This window comes from Diaporthe batatas (assembly GCF_019321695.1).
Source record: "Diaporthe batatas strain CRI 302-4 chromosome Unknown Contig00004, whole genome shotgun sequence".
NCBI classification, from domain to species: domain Eukaryota; kingdom Fungi; phylum Ascomycota; class Sordariomycetes; order Diaporthales; family Diaporthaceae; genus Diaporthe; species Diaporthe batatas.
In genome coordinates, this window is record NW_025408551.1 from 1,639,023 (window position 1) to 1,662,184 (window position 23,162).

Here is a 23,162-nt window from a genome sequence, read left to right on the forward strand (position 1 = left end):
CGGACCAGCTTGCCAGGGTTCGGCACGGCCCACCCAGAGTCTGCCAGCGGCAGGTTCCGCCGCTTGGCCCCGTTCGCCTGCCGGGCAGGCATTTGCGACGACGGACGCAAGAGCATCTACAATTATTTTGCCCTACCAAAGCATTCTCCAGCTGCCGTCAGTCATCGATGCCGCCGCATCGCAAACCGCCACAATGCTGTATGAGATGATTGGAATAGTGAGATAACCCCCCCCCCCATTGCCTGCCCTGAGCTGCTGGAAAACGTTCCAAACAAATTGCCGTGGACAATTTTGCTGACGCCCGACCACAGGTACGACCCGGCAACGTCGCCGAGGTCAAAGAGTATGCGCCCTCTCCTTCTTCCTTCCTCCTCCCCTCGCTCCCCATTCCCTTCGGATAAAAGGACGAAACGAACAGAAAACACCCGGCAAGAACATGAACCTAACACACGCGCGCGCGAACAGGATCGTCCTCACCGTGGGCCAGCTGGTCCTCCGCAACGGCGGCGTGGTGCGGTCGGTGGACAACTGGGGCGTGTTCGCGCTGCCGCGGGCCATATCCAAGGCGCAGAAGCTGCACCACAACGGGCACTACTTTGCGATGCGGTACGACGCGTCCACCAAGGCGCAGGGCATCATCCGCAGCACCATGAACCTCGACGTGCGCGTCATCCGGGCGACCAACGTCAAGCTCGGGGACGGCAAGCTCGACTCGCTCAGCCGGTTCGGGCAGATCAGCTGGACGAACTCTGCGCAGTAAGGGGGTGGGTGTGGCTGTGGGGGCAAGAATTGTGTCGTGTCTCCCGGGACGGGGGGCGAGGCAGAGGCGCTCGACCAAGCGTTGGGAGAGGAGGATAGATTGTGGGGCCGGACGGCGAGAACCGCCGCGAGATTCGAGGACCACCATGATATATGGGTGTGTTGAGACCCTGGGCTGGGGGAAACGGCAACAGCATGGGAAAATGCACATGTGGAATAGATGGCAGCTAGAAGGGCTGGCAGAGCGAGATACCCTGTCTACCAGTGTATGATATTCCGGATCAAAGGCTCTAGAGGAGGCCAGAACCTAGCCATGCAACTCTATGAGATGAGAGTGCAGAGAGAGACTGGCATTACGGCAACACAGCTTTATTAGACCAGAGGATACACACACATACCGACATATCGTGCCCAAATTGCTCTCATTCTTGATGCATGTGTCCACTCAAGCTCTTGTGCAAATTGATCTCGCCCATGCTCTGCTCTGGACACTTTCAGTGACTGATATTGTAGAGACTAGCTTAAGAGAAGTGTCGTGGATCTTTATCATTCCACCTCTTAGACCCTCAACACAGTTTTGCTGTATATAATGGCCGCTTCTTATCAGCATCAAGATTTTTCATTTTGATTGGTTTAAATGTGAAGCCTGTTAACAGCTTGAATATTGGAAACAAAGATGAATTCCTGTGTAATTTGTTTGGAAAAAGTCACCCTAAGACTAAGCCTATTATAATCTGAATGAACCTCAACATTACTGTTGGCTCACGGCCCAAGCTCGAGAACCCCGGCAAACACCTTGGAGGCTTTGCCGTGTGGCGCCCCACCTAGGATACCCCACCATCGCATCAGCCTTGTCGTCACTGTCCATTGCGTGCCCAGGACATTCTTCGAATCTATTAGACTCGGCTTTATCTCATGCTACAGTTCCACCTATCGACCTATCTCCCCGTATACATCTCCCACACTGCCCCCTCCGGCGACCCGGGCAGCACCTGCGCACAAGAGAAGCCTCCTCCTGTCTCGAGTTCCGCCGGCCGTAGCAAGCCTGTCCTCCCTCGCGGCCCCCCCTCTCTGATCGACCTTCTCGTAACCTCAAGGCGGGAGACGGCTCCGAAAAGTCGGCCCGACCCCTGGCACACGACGACACCTCTACTACCAGCCGACCACCCCCCTCTGGTTCTCCGAGATGCCTCCTCTCAACAGCGCTCAGAAGGCGCTCGTTGCGCAGTTTGTTGCAGCTACGGGGGCCAACGAGAAGACTGCACAACGGGTATGTTCACATTGCCTCTGCCGGTGTATATATCCCTTCACACATGTCACCCGTCGCCGATACCGTCGCCGTTGCCATTGCCATCCGACCTTGTTCTATCCCGAGCCCTTACACCGCCCTGGCGAGAGACCCTTGTGTTCCCGTCGTAGCTGTCGTCTGCACATCACTCACGGCTCCCACCTCTATGCCCAGGACCATGTGCTGATTTCTTGGATCCAACAGTTCCTGAAGAATGCCAACTACCGGTTGGATCTTGCTGCCGATACGTAAGTTCTAGGTCGATTTGCCTTGACGACGTTTCTTCGCATTTGCTTCACTGCCCTGCGGGTTGTATGAGAGACTGCTGCCTGGCCACCTTGGTATACTCGACTGTTTGCTTCCAAGGCCCTATCGACTCGATACATATACTCGACCAAAGTTTGCCCTGGCCACTGTCTGGACAAAGGTCAGCAGGTGTTAATACATGTGATTCCCTGACAATCCGAGGAAGTTTGGAAGGAGAGCCCGACAGGTGGCGCTAGTGCACACCGGTGTGCTTTCGCTTTTGTTTTGTCCTTGGGATTTGATGCTGCACCACATCAACACACATCGAGGCGACATCCTGCTAGCTCCAACCCAAAGACCTTGGGGCATACTTTAGGGCCAAATCTTTCATTGCCCTATAAAATTTTGGTAGTGGCATGTGCCAAAATGTTCAGGAAGCTTGTGGACAAAATCAAGCGCCGGGACAAGAAGCTGCGTGGAAGTGACCACACTCAACCCGAGCCTACACCCCCCTTACCCTCGCCCTCGCCCTCGACACCCCCCACAGCATCCACCTCAACACTTGCCGCAGCATCTCTCGCAGCACCTTCCACAGCCAAGGAGCAATCAAATACCCCCGAAATCATGGCCAAGCGAAAGCGAGGTGCCCAAGGTTCCAGGAACACTGCACGGTATGCCAAGTCAGAGAGCAGCTGACGCCACCACGAAATCCCCATCCCATCTTGCAGCACTCTTCATCAAGTCACAAACAAGTACCATTACAGAACAACAGATATGGAGGCCATGGTGGCAGCCATGTCGAAACTGTTTGCACTGCCCTGTGTTTTCTCACCGTCATTCCAACGGGCCTTGGCTAACCCTGGCTTGTTTACAGCTATCTCAGCAGTGGTGGCGGCGTGGATAGTGGACGTGTCGCGGCCATCGAGAAGGCGTACGATGACCTCGTTACGCCCGCTCGGGGCGACACCAAGGAGTCGCTCTCCGCCGAGACCACGCAGGAGTACCTCGAGGCCCTTGGCGTCAACATGGAGAACGCCGAGCAGTTCGTCGTCATGGAGCTGGTCCAGTCCCCTAGCATAGGCGAGATCACCCGCAACGGCTTCGTCAGCGGCTGGTCTGCTACCGACCTGACCACCTTTGGCAAGACCGCGCAGAAGAACCACGTCCGGCGCCTCATCAACCAGCTCTCCTCCGACCCTGCCCTCTTCAAGAAGGTCTACCGCCACTCCTTCATCGCCGGCAAGGAGGCCAGCCAGAAGGCCATCCCCCTAGAGCACGCCCTCGTCTACTGGCAGCTGCTCTTCGCCCCGCCCGGCCGCCCCTGGCAGTCCGCCAGCCGCGACTGGGCCAAGCTGTGGGAGGCCTTCCTCAACGAGAAGTGGACCCGCTCCGTCAACAAGGACATGTGGAACATGACCCTCGAGTTCGCCAACAAGTCCATCGACGACGAGGACTTGACTTTTTACAGCGAGGAGGACTCGTGGCCCGCCGTCATCGACGAGTTCGTGACCTGGTACCGCAAGCAGGAACCGTCCGAGGCCATGGAGGTTAACTAGCTCGGTGGGCCCTGACGAAATCCTAGCAGCATGCTACCCACGACTACGCTGGCATGGGTTTTGGGGGACGTTCAGTATGGTCACTGGTATCATATTCTCGCGTGGGGTCCTTCCGCCATTGGGGCGGAAAAATTACCCGCAAATGCTCTCGGATTAGAAGTCAGTCAAGTGAGCATAAACTTTCAGGGATGTCAAGTCCGGCAAGAAGGTGGAGAAGAGACTTGAAGAACTCATTGAGCGACGGCGTAATAGGTTTCACGGCTTGCGAAGTTGCTTGGTCGTTATCCAGAAATACACAGCCGCATCGCAGATTAGTGTACCTAGGTACCTTGCCGAAAGGAGCATTTATCGGAAAAAGGCATATTTCTCGCAGGGCAGAGAGGCCCACGCGCCGTCTGGGGCAGGGACTGACTGGATGGGGAATTGGCTGAGCTGGTCTGGCAGACAAAGGTCTCTATGTACTTCTAGCCCCCCACCATTTTACAAAGGACCCACCCAGCTCGTAAATGCCAAAAGATATGCCTTATTATCACTTCGATTTTTTAATCACCCGCAATAGTCCAAGGCAGCAGCATGATCTATCCACTCTGGTGGTGAACTTAAAATAAGACTGGAGACACCAAGGTCAAGAAGGGTAATCGACGAACCGGCCGTGGTCATACGGTTATGGAGACCATGTGCCAGGAGCAACACAATGAATGAGTGGGTATCGATCGCTATGGAATCGGCACTCTCTGCTAGGTCATACGTGCCCTCGACAACAAAATATACAGCACTATACATTTCGGGACACATACTTCTCTCCCACACCCCCCCCCCCAATTCACCCAATCAACCTTCTGCTCCTTGCCGTCGCCATGCAGTGAAATCTGTGCACGCCTCGGTAGCTTCTTTGTTATCGTCTTTGCCCATCATCTCGTGGCCAGTTCCAGCTTCCTTCCATTCCCAGCCTAGCCGTCGCGGACGTTATATACCATCTGATCGAAACATTAAGCATGCCTCGTTCCACATTCGACAGGCTCGTATAGCTGACGACGAATACGCCCCCGCCCCCTAAACCTGCCTAAAACCATAACGTCCCCGCGTCCTTAGTCTCCCAGGGGCATGCCCTCAAGCTCGTCGAGGAGCCGGCGCCAGTTATCCGCCAGCATCTCCGCGTACTTGACGCGCTCCTGGGCCCAGTCCTGGTTCCACCGCGAGATGTGGTACTGCGTGGACTGGAAGGTGATGAGCTCGTCGCGGATGCACTCCTTGACGAAGACGGAGCGGTTGTGCTGGCTGACAATCGACTCCTTGTCCTTTTTTTGTGAGGGGTTCAATGTTAGCATTCATCCTGATACGTTGGGAGGAGGGGGCCAATTTTGGGCTTACCTTGATAATGGCCTCCACGACCCTCTCAATCTCACCAGGCTTGATCAGGCCGTCAGGCTTGGCCCTCAGGTTCGCCAGCTTCGTCTCGTTGTTGTCGATTCGCCGCTCCAGGGCGGGGATGTTGTCCCGGTCCAGGCGCTCCCGCCGGTCAAACAGGTCCCGCACGCTGACCAGCGCGTCGCGCTGCCTCTTGAGGTCCTCCAGCACGCCCGCGTCCCACGCGCGGGCCTCGTCCTCCATGAGGGTCTGCGACGTACGCAGGTGCTTGCTCATGGCGATCAGGCCGTCGTTGACCAGCGGCACCTCGTTCGTGTCGGTGGCGTACGTGTCGGCGGTGGCCTCGGTCAGGGACGTCAGCGAGAGGGCCATCCGCGCGTGGTCGGCCGCGACGCCCTCGCCGCGCTTGACGAGCCGGTCCATGACGTTACAGACGCCGATGTACAGCTCGGCGCTGCGCCGCACGCCGGAGCGCGTGCGCTGGAAGAGCTCCTCGAGCTCGGCGGGGAGGGAGTCCTCCAGCCCCGGCGGGAGGGCGCGGCCGGCGAACTCGTCCTGCACGGAGATGGAGGACTGCTTGCGCCAGACGGCGAGCTCGGTAGGCACCGTCAGGAACATGATGACCAGCTGCTCCTGGCTGAGGATCGGGTGCCTGCAGACTGCGTTGAGGAAACGGGCGAGGCCGCGGCGTCGTTTCTCGATAAAGGCACCATCGTTGGACAAGTGGTTGCCATTGACTGCTGGGGGGTCAGCTTCGAGTGCTTGAATATGTGTTATCTGCAGGTCCAGGGAGACTGTACTCACCGGCAACCCTCTTTGGAGGGAGCAGGGGCAGCACCCTGAAGGGATACCTCTTGTGCAAGCAGTCCAACAGCCATACGAAGTCACTGTATCTTCGGATGACCTTGCTTCCCCTCCTGGCGCTCACTACCTCATAGTTGTGGTGTTGGAACATGAACATGCCCTCTTTCTCGGGCAGCAGGTTCACAACAATGTGCTCCTCGACGCCGCTGCCTGTCCTGCCACTGCCTATCATCCTATTCGAGATAGGACCAGGCCGTTGTTCGCCATGCTCCCTGGCCACGCCGATACCCGCAGGCGCCCCGAAGGGACTCGTCACGGGGTTCGATGCCGCGGGGGTGCCGCCAAAGAAATCACCAGAGCCCCAGCCGACGCCTGGAGAGGCGGCCGGCGGGAAGGATTCCTGACGCGTCGGGGCGGGCTCGGGCTCTCCTACAGACTCGATGGAAGCTGTGGTGAAGGTAGAGGTGGTGCGGGCGGGCGGCCCAGTGGGCTCGGGGGTCCCAATGCTATCGCCATGGCCATTTAACGGTGGGCTCTGTACAGCTTGCTGCTGGGGGACGTGGGTGGTCGGAGGTTCGGGCTCCTGTGCGTGTTTATGGTGCTTGTGAACATCGGGGCTGTTCCAGGGATCATCTGAGTATTCCATTGACGGCTGTGTAGGTGCTATATCCTTGGCTGGTGGAGTTATCGGCCGCTGTGGGGGCTTCGCGGCGAGCACACTGGGTTGAGCAGCAGCAAAAGGTCCTGCTGCAGGTGATGCTGTGATGCCTGGGAGATTTGGGACTGGGAGGTCTAGTACGACGGGGTAAGGACTGTTAGCAAAGAAAATGACGATGGAAAACACGAAAGCAGGCCGTAAACACTCAAGCACGTAAGGTGCGTGTCGTCAGGTAGGGTCAGGCAGGCAGGGCACACTGCAGGCGCCGATTGGGACGCCCCACAGGAGCTCTGGGGACTTTTGAGCACTGGAGATGGTGGATGGGTAGTCGGGGGCCGGGCGGGCCAATTGACAACTCAGCCCAGGCGAACAGCGCATCCACCTGCAGGAGACGGCGCCATTGGCGGTCACAGATAAGAGATAAAGGCCTCGTTGATGGAGGCTGCGGACCGCGGTACAGGCGCTTGCGCGAAAGCAGTGTGGGTAGGCATTGTGTGGGCTTGACTGATGGAAAAAGGATGGATGGATGGACGGATGGACCGAGGCACTCACTTCGTCGGCGTTCGTCAATGCCGTCCAGGCTGATGGTCTCACGCTCCTGGGCGAGCCCGACGAGGCCCAGCAAGACGTTGAACTCGTTCCTCCCAAGGGCCACCTCCCCGCCGCCCGGCGCAATCACTCGCATTATTCTGCCCTGGTCGTCCGCGCCGATCTTGGCGGCGGCGAGGACGCGCAGGACGCCCCCAGACGTGACCTTGCCGCCGCTGCCATCGTCCCGCACGACGCTGTCAAAGGTCTCGATGTAGCTATCCGGCACGTCCGAGGCAGGCAGGAGGTTGCGCAGGATGTCGGCCCGGGAGTGCTGCTTGCGCGGCGTGGGCATGTCCCACGGCGACGCCGTCCCGCTGCCGGCCACGTCGTCGTCCTGGAAGATCGAGTTCGAATTGGACGGGTTGTTGGAGTCCTCGTCGAACAGCGACTGCCGAGACCGCGCGAACGACGAGTGCATCGATGGGCTCTCGTCCGCCTCAGGCTCGCCGAACAGGGACATTGTTTCTGCTTCAACGTGGGTTGTAGGTGCCCGGTCCGGTCTGAACTCGAGACGGTCTTGGAGGCGAGGTTGCGCAATCCACACTCGATACGTGCAGCCAAGGTTGCGCCGAGGACTCGGGTCGGGCACGGCAGACACTTGCAGGACCAGTGGCGGGAGCAAAAGGATGCGACGGCTCAACCCAGGACGTGGGGGGAGGGCAACTTCAGCAAGAGCGAGCGTGAGGGTTGTTCGCTGGATATGGGACCCGTAGACGTAATATAGTGAACACTTGGACGAGTGCACGGTACGAGACGGGTGGACGGTAGCATCAAGCTCCAACCTGGAACATGCGCATGGGAAGCTCCAGGATGCGATTCCCCACCCAATGGGAGGCACAGCGCTAGGTGCCTATGCTCGGCTCAGACGACAGGACGCCCTTGCCCAGCTGGGGAGTGCACGACTGGGGTGCCAACCTACTTACATGCACTATTCTGACTGTCACACTCGGTGTCTAGGCTTATAGTCTGAAATGTCTGCTCAACAGCAAGGCTGATAAAGTGAATATGCCAAATTTAGTGGGATTCGTCAGAGCACTTAGACAGTTACCTATCTTCAACAACTAACTCACTTCCGACTTCATATCACACGCGGAAAGGACCAATGCACACTCACCCAATTCAACCCTCCTCGGTGCAATGACAGGCAATGGGCAGTAGAATGCAGTGTTTATAACCTGAACCATACATTTACACGTCGAGCTTTCACCCCAGGAATGCCCAAGTCTAGAACAGCTTCAGGTCTCCCTGCTCCTCCTTCTTCTTCGCCTTGACGGCCTTCTTCGCGATCTGCTCGCCCGGCACCTTGAAGTACAACGACGGGCTCTCGCCGGGCTTCAGGCGGTGGCTCAGGTAGCCCCTGTGCGCCGGGTCGCGGTAGTACTCTATGTCCCAACGGCTCGTCGGGTCCGGCAGCCTGTACTTGTGCGGGCCCGCCCTCGCCTTCTCCAGCACCTCCTCCACGTGCTCCTCGCCCACCGGCAGCGGCTCCGTCGTGTGCGCGCTCTGGCCCTTGAGCAGCCGCACGATCGAGTCCTTGGTGTAGTACCGCGTGACGATCTTGCCGCCCGCCTTCTCCACCGCCTCGATCGCCGCCGCCGAGGCCCGCGACACCACGATCTCCAGCGGCGTGCGCAGCGCCGTCGAGCCCCGCGCCAGCAGCTTGACGCCGTCCTTGGGCCGCCCCAGGAGGCCCGACTGGATGATCTCCTTGGGCGTGATCGGCTTCGTCGGGTCGATGCGGCCTGCGTCCACCCAGGCCTGGAGGCGGTCGAGGTTGACTTCGGACATTACTTCTGCGCGGCTGGAGCGGTGCGGTGGTGGTTAGCATTTTCTTTTCTCGGGGCTGGCCTAGAGATGTGTATGTTGTACGTACTGGTTCACAAATCCCCTCCTACCATGCTTGAAGATCAACGGCGTCTGTCCACCCTGGAACCAGGGCTTCACATGCCCGTGCTGCCCCTGACCCTTGTGGCCGCGACCAGACGTCTTGCCGTAGCCGGAAGAAGCACCGCGGCCTTTCCGTATGCGCTTGTTGTACGCCCCCTTGTTGTCGCGGAGGTTGGCGAGGATGGATGCGCTCCGCGTCTGCGCCGTGGCCGGCCGTGCGGGCGTCTGCTGTATGGAGAGCGCGGCGAACAGCGACGCGAGCGGGGTGCTCGCGGCCCCCGGGACGGCCTGTCGCTCAATTGACGCCCGGCAGCATCGTGCTGCGACCTGCGAGATTGGTATCCTGGGAGGCATGGTGTGTGTGGCTATGTCTCTCCGGCGCGGACACGCGGTGCTGTCACGATCTCGCTCGGGGGAGCTCTTACAAATTTGAAGCTGCCACTGCAATTGCTAGTGCAGGTTCTTATCTAATCGCCCACCACCGAGCTCACACCACAACCACTTTGTAAAGGACTCGTCAATTGAATACTCACTTCAGAGGCATTTGTCATTTTTCTCTCAAGTTTCACTTCGATCTGTGCAACAAATGGATGTTGGTTTTCATAAATTTCAGGTCATCACTTCCAGCCGTCTAAACTCGCTAATTCTACTGACGCGAGTCTGCTGCATATCCCTTTTTTTCCACTCATTCATACACAAGCAGGACCGGTTACCATGCAATTAAGGCCGAATAAAATAAGTCACCCACGGCACAACACATCGACCTCCTAACCGCGGACTCCCAGAGCGCCACCGGTGAAGCCTTGCGATTGCCTTGGCGCACCATCCGATCTTGCACCACCACGTCCCCTGCCGCCGCCGCCACGGCCACCACGCCCGCCGCGCCCGCCGTGTCGCGCTGTCCTCTCGAACGCGTTGGCTGTGCCCTGTGTGCGGTGCTCCAGCGTCCGCTCGTTCGACTCCATGAGCGCGCTGGCCTTGTCCGACAGGGCCAGGGCCAGGCTCTGGAGCCTGCTCAGCTCCACGCCCTTGCGGAAGATGACCGTCTTGGTGACCTGGTCGAGGGCCGCGGCGAGCTCCTCGTGGCTGATCATCTTGCTCACGATGGCCGCCGTCTTGGTCGCGTCCAGCTCAAACATGCCGCTGAGCGTCTCGACGGCCAGGGTGTCGTAGAAGGGTGCGTACGTGAACAGATACGTCCGCAGGCCCTCCTCCTGGATCTGCTTGGCGAGCATCTCCTTGATGCCCTCGGTGTCTGGCATCAGCTCCCAGATCTTGATGGCGTGGATGAACTCGGTCGCCTTCTTCCACTCGCCGGCTGCCAGTGCCTTGGAAGCCTGCATGACGTGGTCCCTGGTGTTCTCCGGAGGTCCAGTGAAGATTTGACGCTCATGGTACTCCAACATGCGGCGGTAGGTCTTGCTGATGACTCGCTTCTTGACGTCAGGGGAGGATCCAATCTGGGCCAGGAGCGGGATCTCCAGGAGCATGCTGCAGGTCAGGTAGACACACTCGAGGAGCTCAAGGTTGATGTGCAGGTGGAAGGGCAGCTGTCGTTGCCTCTCTAGTCGCTCTTGCTCTGGTGTGACTTGGCTGTATCGCTGGATCATGACACCTTGAGCCAGGAGCTCCTTCTGCCGTCCACTGCCGCAGATCTCTTGGAGTGTGTTTTGCGCATCGTAGACGAGGCCCTTGCGGAACGCGCAAAGACCCACCTGAACAAGTGTGCGGTTGAACAGGATCTGTGTAGAAACGTTAAAGCTGCTGATGGTCTCTTGCAAGTGGGACATGAGCATCATATCGCGAGCCTTGTAGTAATCATCGTGCAGGGCGAGGAAGTAAATCTGGCAGAGCATGGCACGGGCTCGGTGGATGCCCTCGCTGTTGGCAAAGAGATAGGTGCTGAGGATGTTGACAAGATCCAGCGCCTCGACGGTCTTGGCTCGAGGTGTGATTGCCGAGTCGATGTCCGCAGCAACGGACTTCCAGGAGTTCTCCTCGAGGGTCTTGACGACCTGTGCAGGCTTGAAGTAGACATGCTCGAGACGGCGGCTGACGATTCGGTTGATGTTATCCTGCTCGATCGCCAGAGACTCGTCCTTCTGCAGCTGCTCGTAGTACAGCATGGCTCGGAAGATGAGGTTGTACAGGGCAGCCGCGTCCGTCAGGCGCTCAATGTACTCCGAAGTGTGAGGGTCGACGCTTTGCAGCGACCTTGTCATCTCGTCGTCGAGGCGCTCGACGTAGGACACGATGCTGCCGGGAACCTTGATATACTTCTGGTCCTTCTCCAGGGTCGGGGGCTTCTCATCATCCTCCCACTCCTCGGCGTTCTCGATGACGACGTAATCGCGGTTCTCGTTCAGGGTCGTCAGCAGCTGGCCGATCTCCTTCTCAGCCGCCTTCCAGTGGTCCAGCGGCATGGACGTAGTTGCGCCGGAGCCGAGATCGAAACGGGTGGAGACGAGAGTGAGGAGGACGCGGATTCGTTGGTAGGGGGTGTTGGCAATCTCGTTGAGCTTCTCCATGATCTTGATCTGCTCCACCTTGTCGGTGTTCTTCTTGCCACGAGACTCCATGATCGTGCGCAGGTGCTTGAGAATGCTCTCGGGCGTGAAGATGAGAGTCTTGCCACCTTTGCCCACCGTCGCGAAACCCTCGTCGTCGCCATCCTCGGTGGACGCGGCGAAAGCGTCAGCAAGTCGGACCTTCTTGGGCTTGGGCGCGGGCTCCTCCTCATCCGACTCCCACAGGTATCCATCCTTGTCCTCCTTGTACTCCTCGATCTGGCTCTGGTACTCCTTGTTTGTCTTCTTGATCTTTTGCTTGACGGCGTTGAGACCTTGAGCGTTCTGCTTGCTCATCTTCTTGGGGGTGACCTTCTGCTTGGCGATGGACTCGTTCATGTACTCCTCGAGCTCGGCGATACATTTCACGTAAGGCTTGGGGGCCTTGCCGGCCACCTTGAGCTTCTCAGCCTGGCGGTTGAGCTTGTCGAACTCTGTGGCCGGTTAGCATCGCATGGCAGGCAGGGAGACATTTGCGGAGCGTGAAAGCGGTTCAAGACGTACCATTGGAGATGATGTTCCAGTCGTTGATCTTCTGGGCGTTTGTAATGGCGGTGATTGTGGCTTCGAGCTCGTCGTGTCGCTTGTCCTTGGCCGACTTTACCTTCGTCGTCTGCTCCGTGTCGCTCTCTTCGCTTTCGGACCAACCCTCCAAGAAACGAGAAGCACCCTTGGCTTTGCCTGCATCGCTGTCGCTGGACTCGGCGTCGGATGCATCCTCGTCCTCGTCCTCATCCTCCTCCTCTTCAGACTCCTCCTGCTCCTCCTGCTGTTCCTCCTCCTCGGATTCGTAGAGGTCCTCCTCGTCGGAGCTGCTCTCCGAAGAGCTATCGTTGCCACCGCGGAAAAAGCGAGACATGTTGTCTTTTTTGCTGACTGGATCGATCGATGGTCCGTTCCGGGAAGGTATCGACCGGTTTGATAGGATGCAGCCGGGTCGCTTTGCGGGTTGTCAGTGATTGCTGATGGAGGGGTCCCTGAAAGGTGAAAGAGATGAATTTTCGAGGCATGCCTTGAAGAAGTGGGGGAAAAAAGACGGGCCGGCAGCGTGAGTGTCGGCCGAGAACCAGCTGTCAGCGCGTTTGACGGCCCAGGAGTGAGTCACTTGGGTCGCTTCGCGATAAAATAATCTATTTAGATAGTTGACTCATTTGACACGTCATTTGAATAAGTAATTTCCCCAAGACTGTGGCAGAAATGCAGTCAAGGCTGCAGATATAACACTGATCGCAGGCAGCAGAGCAGCATGACTGAGTGGGCGAGTGCAGGCTTGAGGTGACAGGGGGTTAGGGGAAGAGGACCCACCCGACGGCGGCGAGACATGGCCCGTGCTCCCTCCTCGAGCTACAGCATAGCGTATTATGGGCGGGAACTTTTTTATCGCCTCGTCAACGACTGCAACTGAGCCTGCCCAGCTTACCGCGACGAGCTGCGACATCCTCACCATCCCATCAGGAATTAAACCCTGGCCGTCGCAGGTGGACCATCGATGAATCGAGTTTCTCTCGGACGGCTGTACGAACCACAAAGCCAATACGAAAGCACCCGAATCCACTGCTAAAGTGTCAGCGCATAGGTGAAACTTGTCCCGCGTTCGCGCTCGCGGACCGCGATCATACGCGAGCCTTGAGAGTCTTCAAGTCCACCTCAACGCCAGGTGTCGCGGCTTGATCATCTCGATATGTCTCAGCTTCCGCCGCCGCCGCCCCCTGGCTGGGGCCCGCCCCCTCCGCCTCCTCCCGACTCGGCGATGCCTCCTCCACCGTCACAGCTGCCTCCCCCTCCTGGCGCGCCGCCTCCACCTCCTCCGCCCGGTTTCCGACCAAGCGCAGATGCCCACACCGCAAAATTTGAGCAGAAGAAGAAGGAATGGCTCCGGCTACAGCGGAATCGTTTCGGCGAGAAACGGAAGGGCGGTTTCGTGGAGACGCAGAAGGCTGACATGCCCCCCGAGCATCTTCGAAAGATCGTCAAGGACATTGGCGATGTGTCCCAAAAGAAATACACCGCCGACAAGCGGAGTTACCTTGGTGCCTTGAAGTTCATGCCCCACGCTGTCATGAAACTCTTGGAAAACATGCCAATGCCCTGGGAGTCCGCTAGAGAAGTGAAGGTTCTCTACCACGTGAACGGGTGCTTGACCCTGGTCAACGAGATCCCCCGTGTCATCGAACCCGTCTTCATTGCACAGTGGGGCGCGATGTGGGTGATCATGCGGAAGGAAAAGAGCGACCGGCGACTTTTCAAGCGGATGAGGTTCCCACCTTTCGATGACGAGGAGCCACCTTTGTCGTGGTCCGAAAACCTCGAAGATGTCGATCCACTGGAACCAGTCCAGATGGAACTGGATGAGGAAGACGATGAGGCCATTCAGGAATGGTTCTACGACCACAGACCACTCGAAGACACGCCTCATGTGAATGGCCCAAGTTACAAGACGTGGAATCTTACATTACAGCAGATGGCCAACTTGTATCGTCTCAGCCGGCCTCTCATCTCAGATGTCTTCGACAAGAACTACTTCTATCTGTTCGAGCTGAAGAGTTTGTTGTCAGCGAAGGCCCTCAATGTCGCTCTTCCTGGTGGCCCCCGGTTTGAGCCCTTGTATAAGGACATCGACCCCAACGACGAGGATTTTGGCGAGTTCAATGCTATAGATCGGATCATCTTCAGAAACCCTGTCCGGACCGAGGACAGGGTCGCATACCCGTTCCTATACAATTCCCTGCCGCGAAGCGTTCATCTATCTTGGCACTCTCACCCTCAGACAGTCTACAGCAGGGCGGATGACCCAAGCTTGCCCGCCTTCTATTTCGACAAGTCTATCAACCCGATCTCGTCGCGTGATGTTGCTCCGAAGAATCTCAGCATTACCCACGAGGATGAGCTCTTCGGGAAGGGCAACATAGAAGAGGATGAGGAAGAGGCCTTCACCCTACCGCCTACTGTGGAGCCGTTCCTGGCTGACGAGGACCTTTACAATGACGATACTGCCTCCGCCATCGAGCTATGGTGGGCTCCATTCCCCTTCGATCGCCGCTCAGGCCGCATGGTTCGGGCGCAAGATGTCCCGCTTATCAAGCAGTGGTATCTGGAGCACTGCCCCCCGAAGCAGCCTGTCAAGGTTCGAGTGTCATACCAAAAGATGCTCAAGACCTATGTCCTGAATGAGCTCCACAAAAAGAAGCCGAAGGCGCTCCAGAGGCAGAACCTGCTCAGGACGCTCAAAGCCACCAAGTTCTTCCAGCAGACGACCATCGACTGGGTTGAAGCAGGTCTTCAGGTCTGCCGACAGGGCTTCAACATGCTCAACCTCCTCATCCACCGCAAGAATCTCACATACCTTCACCTGGACTACAACTTCAACCTGAAGCCTGTCAAGACCCTCACGACCAAGGAGCGGAAGAAGTCTCGTTTTGGAAATGCGTTCCATCTCATGCGTGAGATCCTGCGGCTGACAAAACTCATCGTCGATGCTCAAGTTCAGTACCGCCTGGGTAACATTGATGCATTCCAGCTTGCCGACGGTATTCTGTATGCTTTCAATCACGTTGGTCAACTTACAGGAATGTACCGCTACAAGTACAAGCTCATGCACCAAATCCGAACTTGCAAAGATTTGAAGCATCTGATCTACTACCGCTTCAATGCTGGGCCTGTCGGCAAGGGACCTGGTTGTGGTTTCTGGGCTCCTGCCTGGAGAGTTTGGCTCTTCTTCATGCGTGGAATCATCCCTCTGCTCGAGCGTTGGCTAGGGAACTTGCTTTCGCGTCAATTCGAGGGTCGTCACTCGAAGGGTGTTGCCAAGACAGTGACTAAGCAGCGTGTCGAGTCGCATTTTGATCTGGAGCTTCGGGCGTCTGTCATGGCCGATCTCATGGACATGATGCCTGAGGGTATTAAGCAGAACAAGGTGAACACAGTGCTGCAACATCTTTCTGAGGCTTGGAGGTGCTGGAAGAGCAACATTCCTTGGAAGGTCCCTGGTCTACCCGCCGCTATCGAGAACATCATTTTGCGTTATGTCAAGTCGAAGGCCGACTGGTGGATTTCAGTCGCGCACTACAATCGTGAGCGGATCAGGAGAGGTGCCACCGTGGATAAGACGGTGGCCAAGAAGAACGTTGGCCGTCTCACCCGTCTCTGGCTCAAGGCCGAGCAGGAACGGCAACACAATCACATGAAGGACGGTCCTTATGTCTCTTCTGAAGAAGCCGTAGCGATTTACACAACCATGGTGCACTGGTTGGAATCGCGCAAGTTCTCTCCCATTCCTTTTCCTAGCGTCTCCTACAAGCACGACACCAAGATCCTTATCTTGGCCCTGGAACGGCTACGTGAGGCGTACTCCACAAAGGGCCGTCTCAATCAGAGCCAGCGCGAGGAGCTCGCTCTCATTGAGCAGGCTTACGACAGTCCTGGCACGACTTTGGAGCGTATCAAACGGTTCTTGCTCACCCAGAGAGCCTTCAAGGAAGTTGGTATCGACATGAACGACAACTACAGCACGATCAACCCTGTCTACGACATTGAGCCCATTGAGAAGATCAGCGATGCATATTTGGATCAATACCTGTGGTATCAGGCAGACCAACGATCTTTGTTTCCAGCTTGGATCAAGCCATCGGACTCGGAAGTGCCGCCGCTTCTAACCTACAAGTGGGCCCAAGGCATCAACAATCTGCAGAATGTCTGGGTTACCGAGGATGGCGAATGCAATGTCATGATCGAGACACAGCTGTCCAAAATCTATGAGAAGATTGAACTGACCCTTCTCAACTCTCTCCTCCGGCTGATCATGGATCACAACCTGGCAGATTACATTACCGCAAAGAACAACGTCACGTTGACCTACAAGGATATGAATCACGTGAATAGCTACGGCATGATCCGTGGTCTCCAGTTCTCGGCATTCGTATTCCAGTACTATGGTCTTGTTCTCGATCTGTTGCTCCTGGGGCCTCAGCGGGCAACTGAGATTGCCGGTCCCCCACAAAAGCCCAACGACTTCCTTCAGTTCAGTGACCGCGAGACTGAGACGAAGCACCCAATTCGCCTCTACACTCGCTACATTGACAAGATTTGGATGTTCTTGAGGTTCACGGCTGACGAGTCGAGGGATTTGATCCAGAGATTCTTGACCGAACAGCCTGATCCCAATTTTGAGAACGTCATCGGGTACAAGAGCAAGAAGTGCTGGCCGAAGGACTCGCGCATGAGACTAATGAGGCACGATGTCAACCTCGGGCGCGCGGTTTTCTGGGACCTAAAGAACCGACTGCCACGTTCCATCACCACTATCGAGTGGGACGAGACATTTGCCAGTGTCTACAGTCGCGACAATCCTAACCTCCTCTTCTCGATGTCTGGGTTCGAGGTTCGAATCTTGCCAAAAATCCGGAACCAGAACGAGGAGTTCCCGGTGAAAGATAGTGTCTGGTCTTTGGTCGACAACGAGAGCAAGGAGAGAACAGCGCATGCCTTCTTACAGGTGACTGAGGAAGATGTGCAGAAGTTTAACAACCGCATCAGGCAGATTCTCATGTCCTCTGGATCCACAACCTTCACCAAGATTGCCAACAAGTGGAACACTGCGTTGATAAGCCTTTTCACTTATTACAGAGAGGCTGCCGTCTCGACAATTCCTCTTCTCGACACGATTGTGAAGTGCGAAACTAAGATCCAGACGCGTGTCAAGATCGGTCTCAACTCCAAGATGCCATCTCGTTTCCCGCCAGCTGTCTTCTACACGCCCAAGGAGCTCGGAGGTCTTGGTATGATTTCAGGGTCACACATTCTGATTCCAGCAAGCGACAAGCGGTGGTCCAAGCAGACCGATACGGGCGTCACACATTACAGAGCTGGCATGACACATGATGAAGAGACTCTCATCCCGAACATCTTCAGATACATCATTCCCTGGGAGTCAGAGTTCATCGACTCGCAGCGAGTGTGGACGGAATACTCCCAAAAGCGTCTTGAGGCCAACCAACAAAATCGCCGTCTCACTCTGGAAGACCTTGAAGACTCTTGTCAGTACTGCCCCTTCACCTTCCAACAACACCAACAACTAACCTGTAGTAGGGGATCGCGGACTTCCAAGAATCAACACGCTGTTCCAAAAGGATCGAAGTACGCTGTCATTCGATAAAGGTTATAGGTGCCGGGCGGAATTCAAGATCTATCAGCAGATGAAGAGCAATCCTTTCTGGTGGACCAGCCAGAGACATGATGGAAAATTGTGGAATCGTGGGTCTTTCTTCTCCATATGATGATCGTGCTCTACTGACGAGCCGCAGTGAACGCCTACCGTACCGATGTCATCCAGGCTCTCGGTGGTGTTGAGACTATCTTGGAGCACACACTATTTAAAGCCACAGGGTTCCCTTCTTGGGAGGGTCTCTTCTGGGAGAAGGCCAGTGGTTTTGAGGAGAGTATGAAGTTCAAGAAGTTGACGAATGCTCAACGGTCCGGTCTCAACCAAATCCCGAACCGTCGGTTTACTCTTTGGTGGTCGCCGGTAGGTCACTCATGTTTTGCCTCCATACTTCCTTTTGGTACTTGGGACTTCTCCCCTGGGGTAGATTCTTAGGGTACAATCTCCTGGGGTATAGCCTCCTAATGGATAGCCTCCTAATGGATAGCCTCCTATGGGATAACTCCTATAGGATAGCCTTCTAAGGGGTGGCTTCTTATGGGATGGCCTCATATGGGATGGCCTCCTATGGGATGGCCTCCTATGGGATGGCCTACTATGGGATGGCCTCCTATGGAGTAACCTCTAGGATAACCTCCTCTAGGATAACCTCCTCTAGGACAACCTCCTCTGGGGTAGACTCCTATGGGGTAGCCTCCTATATGGTCATCTCCAGTGGGATGACCTATAGCGGGACATTCTCCTGTGGATTGCTTTCCTGTGTACCACCCTCACTGCGAAACCTTCTCAACAGGGCATGGATAATATACTAACTCTGACTACAGACCATCAACCGAGCAAACGTCTATGTCGGTTTCCAGGTAAGCCAGCGGGAACTCACAGTAGCTACACTTTCATTGCGCTGACTTGTCCTAGGTGCAACTTGATCTCACTGGCATTTTCCTCCACGGCAAGATCCCGACGCTCAAGATCTCGCTAATCCAGATCTTCCGAGCCCATCTTTGGCAGAAGATACATGAGAGTAAGCCTCCCCGAAAGACTGAATCATCGAAACTCTGCTAACTGTCTTCTAGGTGTTGTCATGGACTTGTGTCAAGTGTTTGATCAAGAGCTGGAGTCACTGTCTATTGAATCCGTGCAGAAAGAAACGTAGGTAACCCCATCAACACTTTTTTTGGACATTCTTCTAACGTTTGAACAGGATCCATCCTCGAAAGTCGTACAAGATGAACAGCTCCTGTGCCGACATTCAACTTTTTGCCAGCCACAAGTGGAACGTGACCCGACCGTCCATGCTGTTCGACACCAAGGATGTCATCGAACCCCATACCACCAACAAGTTCTGGGTTGACGTCCAATTGAGGTATGGAGACTACGACTCGCACGATATTGAGCGTTATGTCCGTGCCAAATACCTCGACTACACAACCGACAGCATGAGTCTGTACCCATCAGCAACTGGCCTCATGATCGGGATAGACCTCGCATACAACCTCTACTCGGCATATGGCCACTACTTCCCGGGTCTGAAGATGCTGATTCAGCAAGCTATGGCCAAGATCATGAAGGCGAACCCTGCCCTCTATGTTCTGCGCGAGCGTATTCGAAAGGGTCTCCAGCTGTACGCCTCCGAGAGCAACCAAGAATTTTTGAACTCTCAGAACTACTCCGAGCTGTTCAGCAACCAGACCCAACTGTTCATCGACGACACGAACGTCTACCGAGTGACCATCCACAAGACCTTCGAAGGCAACCTGACAACCAAGCCGATTAACGGAGCCATTTTCATTTTCAATCCTAGAACCGGGCAGCTGTTCTTGAAGATCATCCACACGAGCGTGTGGGCCGGTCAGAAGCGTCTCGGTCAACTGGCGAAATGGAAGACAGCCGAAGAAGTTGCTGCTCTTATCCGATCGCTCCCGGTTGAAGAGCAGCCCAAGCAGCTCATTGTCACCCGCAAAGGTCTTCTCGATCCTTTGGAAGTGAACCTGCTCGACTTCCCCAACATTTCTATTCGGGCTTCTGAGCTGCAGTTGCCATTCCAGGCTGCCATGAAGGTCGAGAAGTTGGGTGACATGATTCTGAGAGCGACCGAGCCTCAGATGGTCTTGTTCAACCTTTACGATGAATGGCTCAAGAGCATCTCCTCTTACACTGCCTTCTCACGTCTTGTTCTGATCTTGCGTGCCCTGCATGTCAATATGGACAAGACGAAGCTTGTTCTGCGCCCTGACAAGACGGTTGTCACTCAGGAACACCACATCTGGCCGACATTGTCGGATGAAGACTGGATCAAGGTTGAGACTCAATTAAGAGACCTGATCCTGAATGACTACGGAAAGAAGAACAACGTCAACGTCTCCAGCTTGACGAGCAGTGAGGTTCGTGACATCATTCTTGGTATGGAGATTTCTGCTCCATCGTTGCAGAGACAGCAAGCTGCCGAGATCGAGAAGCAGCAGCAGGAACAGCAACAACTCACTGCTGTCACCACCAAGACGCAGAACGTCCACGGGGAGGAGATCATAGTCACGACGACGTCTCAGTTTGAGCAGCAGACTTTTGCATCCAAGACCGAATGGCGCACGCGGGCCATTGCCAGCTCAAACCTGCGTACTCGCGCTAACAACATTTATGTCTCTCCTGTGGACAATGATGCGGAGGAGATCACGTACGTCATGCCAAACAACATCCTCAAGCGCTTCATCCAGATTGCGGATCTGCGTGTGCAAGTGGCTGGGTACCTGTACGGAGCTTCGCCACCCAACTACGACCAGGTCAAGGAAATCAAGTGTATCGTCTTGGTCCCCCAGATCGGTGGTCTTCGGAATGTGCAGCTGCCCCACCAGCTGCCCCAGCACGAGCTGTTGAAGGACCTGGAGCCCCTCGGCCTGATCCACACAATGTCAGGCAACGAGCTGCCGTACATGTCCGCAGCAGACGTCACGGAGCATTCCAAGCTGCTGGACGCTCACCCCGAGTGGGCACAGGACAAGACGCTCACGGTGTCGGTCTCCTTCACACCAGGCAGTGTCTCCCTCTCCGCGTGGGCGCTCAGCCCCCAGGGCTACAAGTGGGGCCTAGAGAACAGGGACCTGCAGAGCGACCAGCCGCAGGGCTTCACGACGACGATGGGCGAGAAGCGCAAGCTGCTGCTGAGCCCGCGCTACAGGGGCTTCTTCCTGGTGCCCGAGAGCAGCCAGTGGAACTACAGCTTCATGGGCTCGGCCTTTGCCGGCCTCGAGAAGAAGCCCGTCCGCGTCAAGCTCGACACCCCGATGCCCTTCTACAGCGACACGCACCGGCCGGTGCACTTCCAGAGCTTCGCCGAGCTCGAGGATATTGGGGTGGACAGGAGCGACAACTTTGCGTAAGCGGGCGGGAACGCCGGCCTTCAGGGGAACGCGTCCCGCGCGGGGAGACAAGGTCATCAGTGCAAATTCACGGCTGGTTCGGAGTGATTTTGCACCTGGGCGCCACGGGCGCGTCAGGGAAAAGGAAGATGGGCCGAGGCTGGCTCGGTTCCTACGGGCAGAAACACGAATTCGCAAGCGACGCCGGCCCGCCGGTCGCCTCCCTTGCAACTTTTGCTATTACTTCTCGCAGAAGAATACTGGGGCCACAGAATGTGCATGGTCCTCATTCACTCTTTGGTAATAGGGGGGGGGTTGAGTTGTGGTGACGCGGCGTTTCCGAGGGCATCGGCGAGGCTGTGTTTTTGGTTCCCCTTGTCTCGAGGGGAGAAAGGAGCCGAGATTGTATTGTACACGGTGTATGCGATGTGACGGGCTCGAAAAGGAAGAAGAGATAGCGAGCAGCCTGCAGAAAAGCATAGCAAACAATTTGATTGCGTTCATACATGTCTACAGAACGGCATGCCGCGCAAAAGCAACGGCATCGCGCTATCTGTCAATTTTTGATGCAGTCATTCACAGTGGCGGCCAGCCACAACCGCCAGTACAACAACTAATATCTCTCCCCCCCGTTGTAACCCGGCATGACGTTGGATTTCACAAGCCTCAGCCGCGGACACCGGCCCCATAGCCAAAAGGAGGAGCTTTGTAACTCTGCCCTAGTTCCTGCATTGGCGTGGCGTGGGGCTTGGGACGATCGCACAAGAATAATACATAAGCGAACGCGGACGGCCGCATGAGCTTTCCAGAAGCAGTCAGGTACTGCTCCGGGGGAGGTTGTATGGCTGACGAGCACGTGCCCCGCTCCCGTCGCACCGGCGCGTGCGGCCAAGCGAGACGGTCTCTACTCTGACCCTGATGTTCTTTCTCTTGTGTTCCCTACTGTCCTTGCTTCTTGCCGGAGCTTGGGGCATGTGGTGTGCGCGGGCTCGGTGTCCCCATTCTGTCCTAGAGCTTGCTTTTATTTTCTCCGGTGAGGCTAGCCATATGGCGCCCTATTGACCTGTCACCCAGTCTGGAGTCTGTCAGGCGACTGGGGAGGTGGGGATGCCGTACAGCAAGCGATTGGTTTCCCGGTGGGGATCGGTAAGTGCGCCGGGCGCAGGTTTGAGCCTAGGAGGGGTGACCGACAGATGGACGGCAGACGGCAGACGGCAGACGGCAGAAGAGATGTCCCCAGGAGAGCAGCTGCCTTGCGTATGTAATCATTGGTCGTGGTTGATTTGAAATTGCAGAGCTTCATGCATCAATGCCGCATCGGGCGTTTTTCTGCTGCTGCCCCCGCGACAACCTGTATGTAGTCTAGCTGTCTAGGTGCTCGTAAATGTGTGTGCCGTGCAGTAGCCTGAGTAGTTGGGGTCTTGGGGTCCTAGCTCCCTAATAGCACCGGTCTCCAGTAGTCTGTTCTCGCTTGGGATAAGGATGATAATCGACGTCGACGATGCCCCATGCGGCTAGCATGGCTGTGTACATGTCGAATGTCTCCAGGGTTTTTGCTGCTATTTCCGGGGACAACGTTGCACGCTCAGGGTCAAGCATTTCTTGGTAGCACAGCAGGTGGGAGCTGTCAAGACTTAGCTCCCATTACCTCGAGATTTGTAATTGGCTTTAGGACGAACATGGCTGTCCAGTCGCAAGTCGTGCTTTCTGGGCCAAGATCAGCACAAGTCCTCACCCTCCCGCGGCGGGCGCAGGTGGCGTCGACACTAGCAGTGGGAACGGCGTCAGCGGGTTCCTGGGTTAGCCGCAACGACTTTCCTGTGCGGCTGAACCTTGAAGGGGACATCGGGCGTAGGTATGGGAGATGGCCATCACCGGACACATACCCGAGCCGCCGCGAGCGTCCGCTCGCTTCTCACAGGGCTGGG

At 56.3% G+C, this 23,162-nt stretch overlaps 6 protein-coding genes across 6 annotated transcripts; 3 read left to right on the forward strand and 3 right to left on the reverse strand.

The window, feature by feature from the left end:
* The first annotated feature begins 119 nt into the window (after positions 1-119).
* On the forward strand, positions 120-1,209 carry KVR01_004064 (mitochondrial 37S ribosomal protein YmS16). Its single transcript, XM_044794793.1, has 3 exons — positions 120-217; positions 312-343; positions 466-1,209. Exons 1-3 carry the CDS (start codon positions 194-196, stop codon positions 758-760), a joined length of 351 nt encoding a protein of 116 aa, XP_044646228.1. The 5' UTR covers positions 120-193; the 3' UTR covers positions 761-1,209.
* Positions 1,210-1,592: 383 nt separating this feature from the next.
* On the forward strand, positions 1,593-4,387 carry KVR01_004558 (uncharacterized protein). The gene is made up of 2 exons (XM_044787044.1): positions 1,593-2,295; positions 3,168-4,387. The coding sequence occupies exons 1-2, from the start codon at positions 1,946-1,948 to the stop codon at positions 3,847-3,849; spliced, it is 1,032 nt and encodes a 343-aa protein (XP_044646722.1). The 5' UTR covers positions 1,593-1,945; the 3' UTR covers positions 3,850-4,387.
* Positions 4,388-4,527: 140 nt separating this feature from the next.
* KVR01_004084 (uncharacterized protein) lies at positions 4,528-8,045 on the reverse strand. The gene is made up of 4 exons (XM_044790253.1): positions 7,232-8,045; positions 6,022-6,813; positions 5,221-5,954; positions 4,528-5,147 (listed from the first exon to the last, which is right to left on the reverse strand). Exons 1-4 carry the CDS (start codon positions 7,728-7,730, stop codon positions 4,938-4,940), a joined length of 2,235 nt encoding a protein of 744 aa, XP_044646248.1. The 5' UTR covers positions 7,731-8,045; the 3' UTR covers positions 4,528-4,937.
* A 97-nt stretch (positions 8,046-8,142) lies between these two features.
* KVR01_004425 (mitochondrial 54S ribosomal protein YmL10/YmL18) lies at positions 8,143-9,602 on the reverse strand. Its single transcript, XM_044794175.1, has 2 exons — positions 9,144-9,602; positions 8,143-9,071 (listed from the first exon to the last, which is right to left on the reverse strand). The coding sequence occupies exons 1-2, from the start codon at positions 9,509-9,511 to the stop codon at positions 8,495-8,497; spliced, it is 945 nt and encodes a 314-aa protein (XP_044646589.1). The 5' UTR covers positions 9,512-9,602; the 3' UTR covers positions 8,143-8,494.
* A 143-nt stretch (positions 9,603-9,745) lies between these two features.
* KVR01_004431 (translation initiation factor eIF3 core subunit c) lies at positions 9,746-12,925 on the reverse strand. The gene is made up of 2 exons (XM_044788697.1): positions 12,229-12,925; positions 9,746-12,158 (listed from the first exon to the last, which is right to left on the reverse strand). The coding sequence occupies exons 1-2, from the start codon at positions 12,581-12,583 to the stop codon at positions 9,925-9,927; spliced, it is 2,589 nt and encodes an 862-aa protein (XP_044646595.1). The 5' UTR covers positions 12,584-12,925; the 3' UTR covers positions 9,746-9,924.
* A 200-nt stretch (positions 12,926-13,125) lies between these two features.
* Positions 13,126-22,615, forward strand: KVR01_004276 (U4/U6-U5 snRNP complex subunit PRP8). The gene is made up of 8 exons (XM_044794656.1): positions 13,126-13,239; positions 13,301-17,756; positions 17,809-17,973; positions 18,024-18,244; positions 18,706-18,741; positions 18,797-18,902; positions 18,955-19,030; positions 19,083-22,615. Exons 2-8 carry the CDS (start codon positions 13,406-13,408, stop codon positions 21,253-21,255), a joined length of 7,128 nt encoding a protein of 2,375 aa, XP_044646440.1. The 5' UTR covers positions 13,126-13,239; positions 13,301-13,405; the 3' UTR covers positions 21,256-22,615.
* The last annotated feature ends 547 nt before the right edge of the window (positions 22,616-23,162 follow it).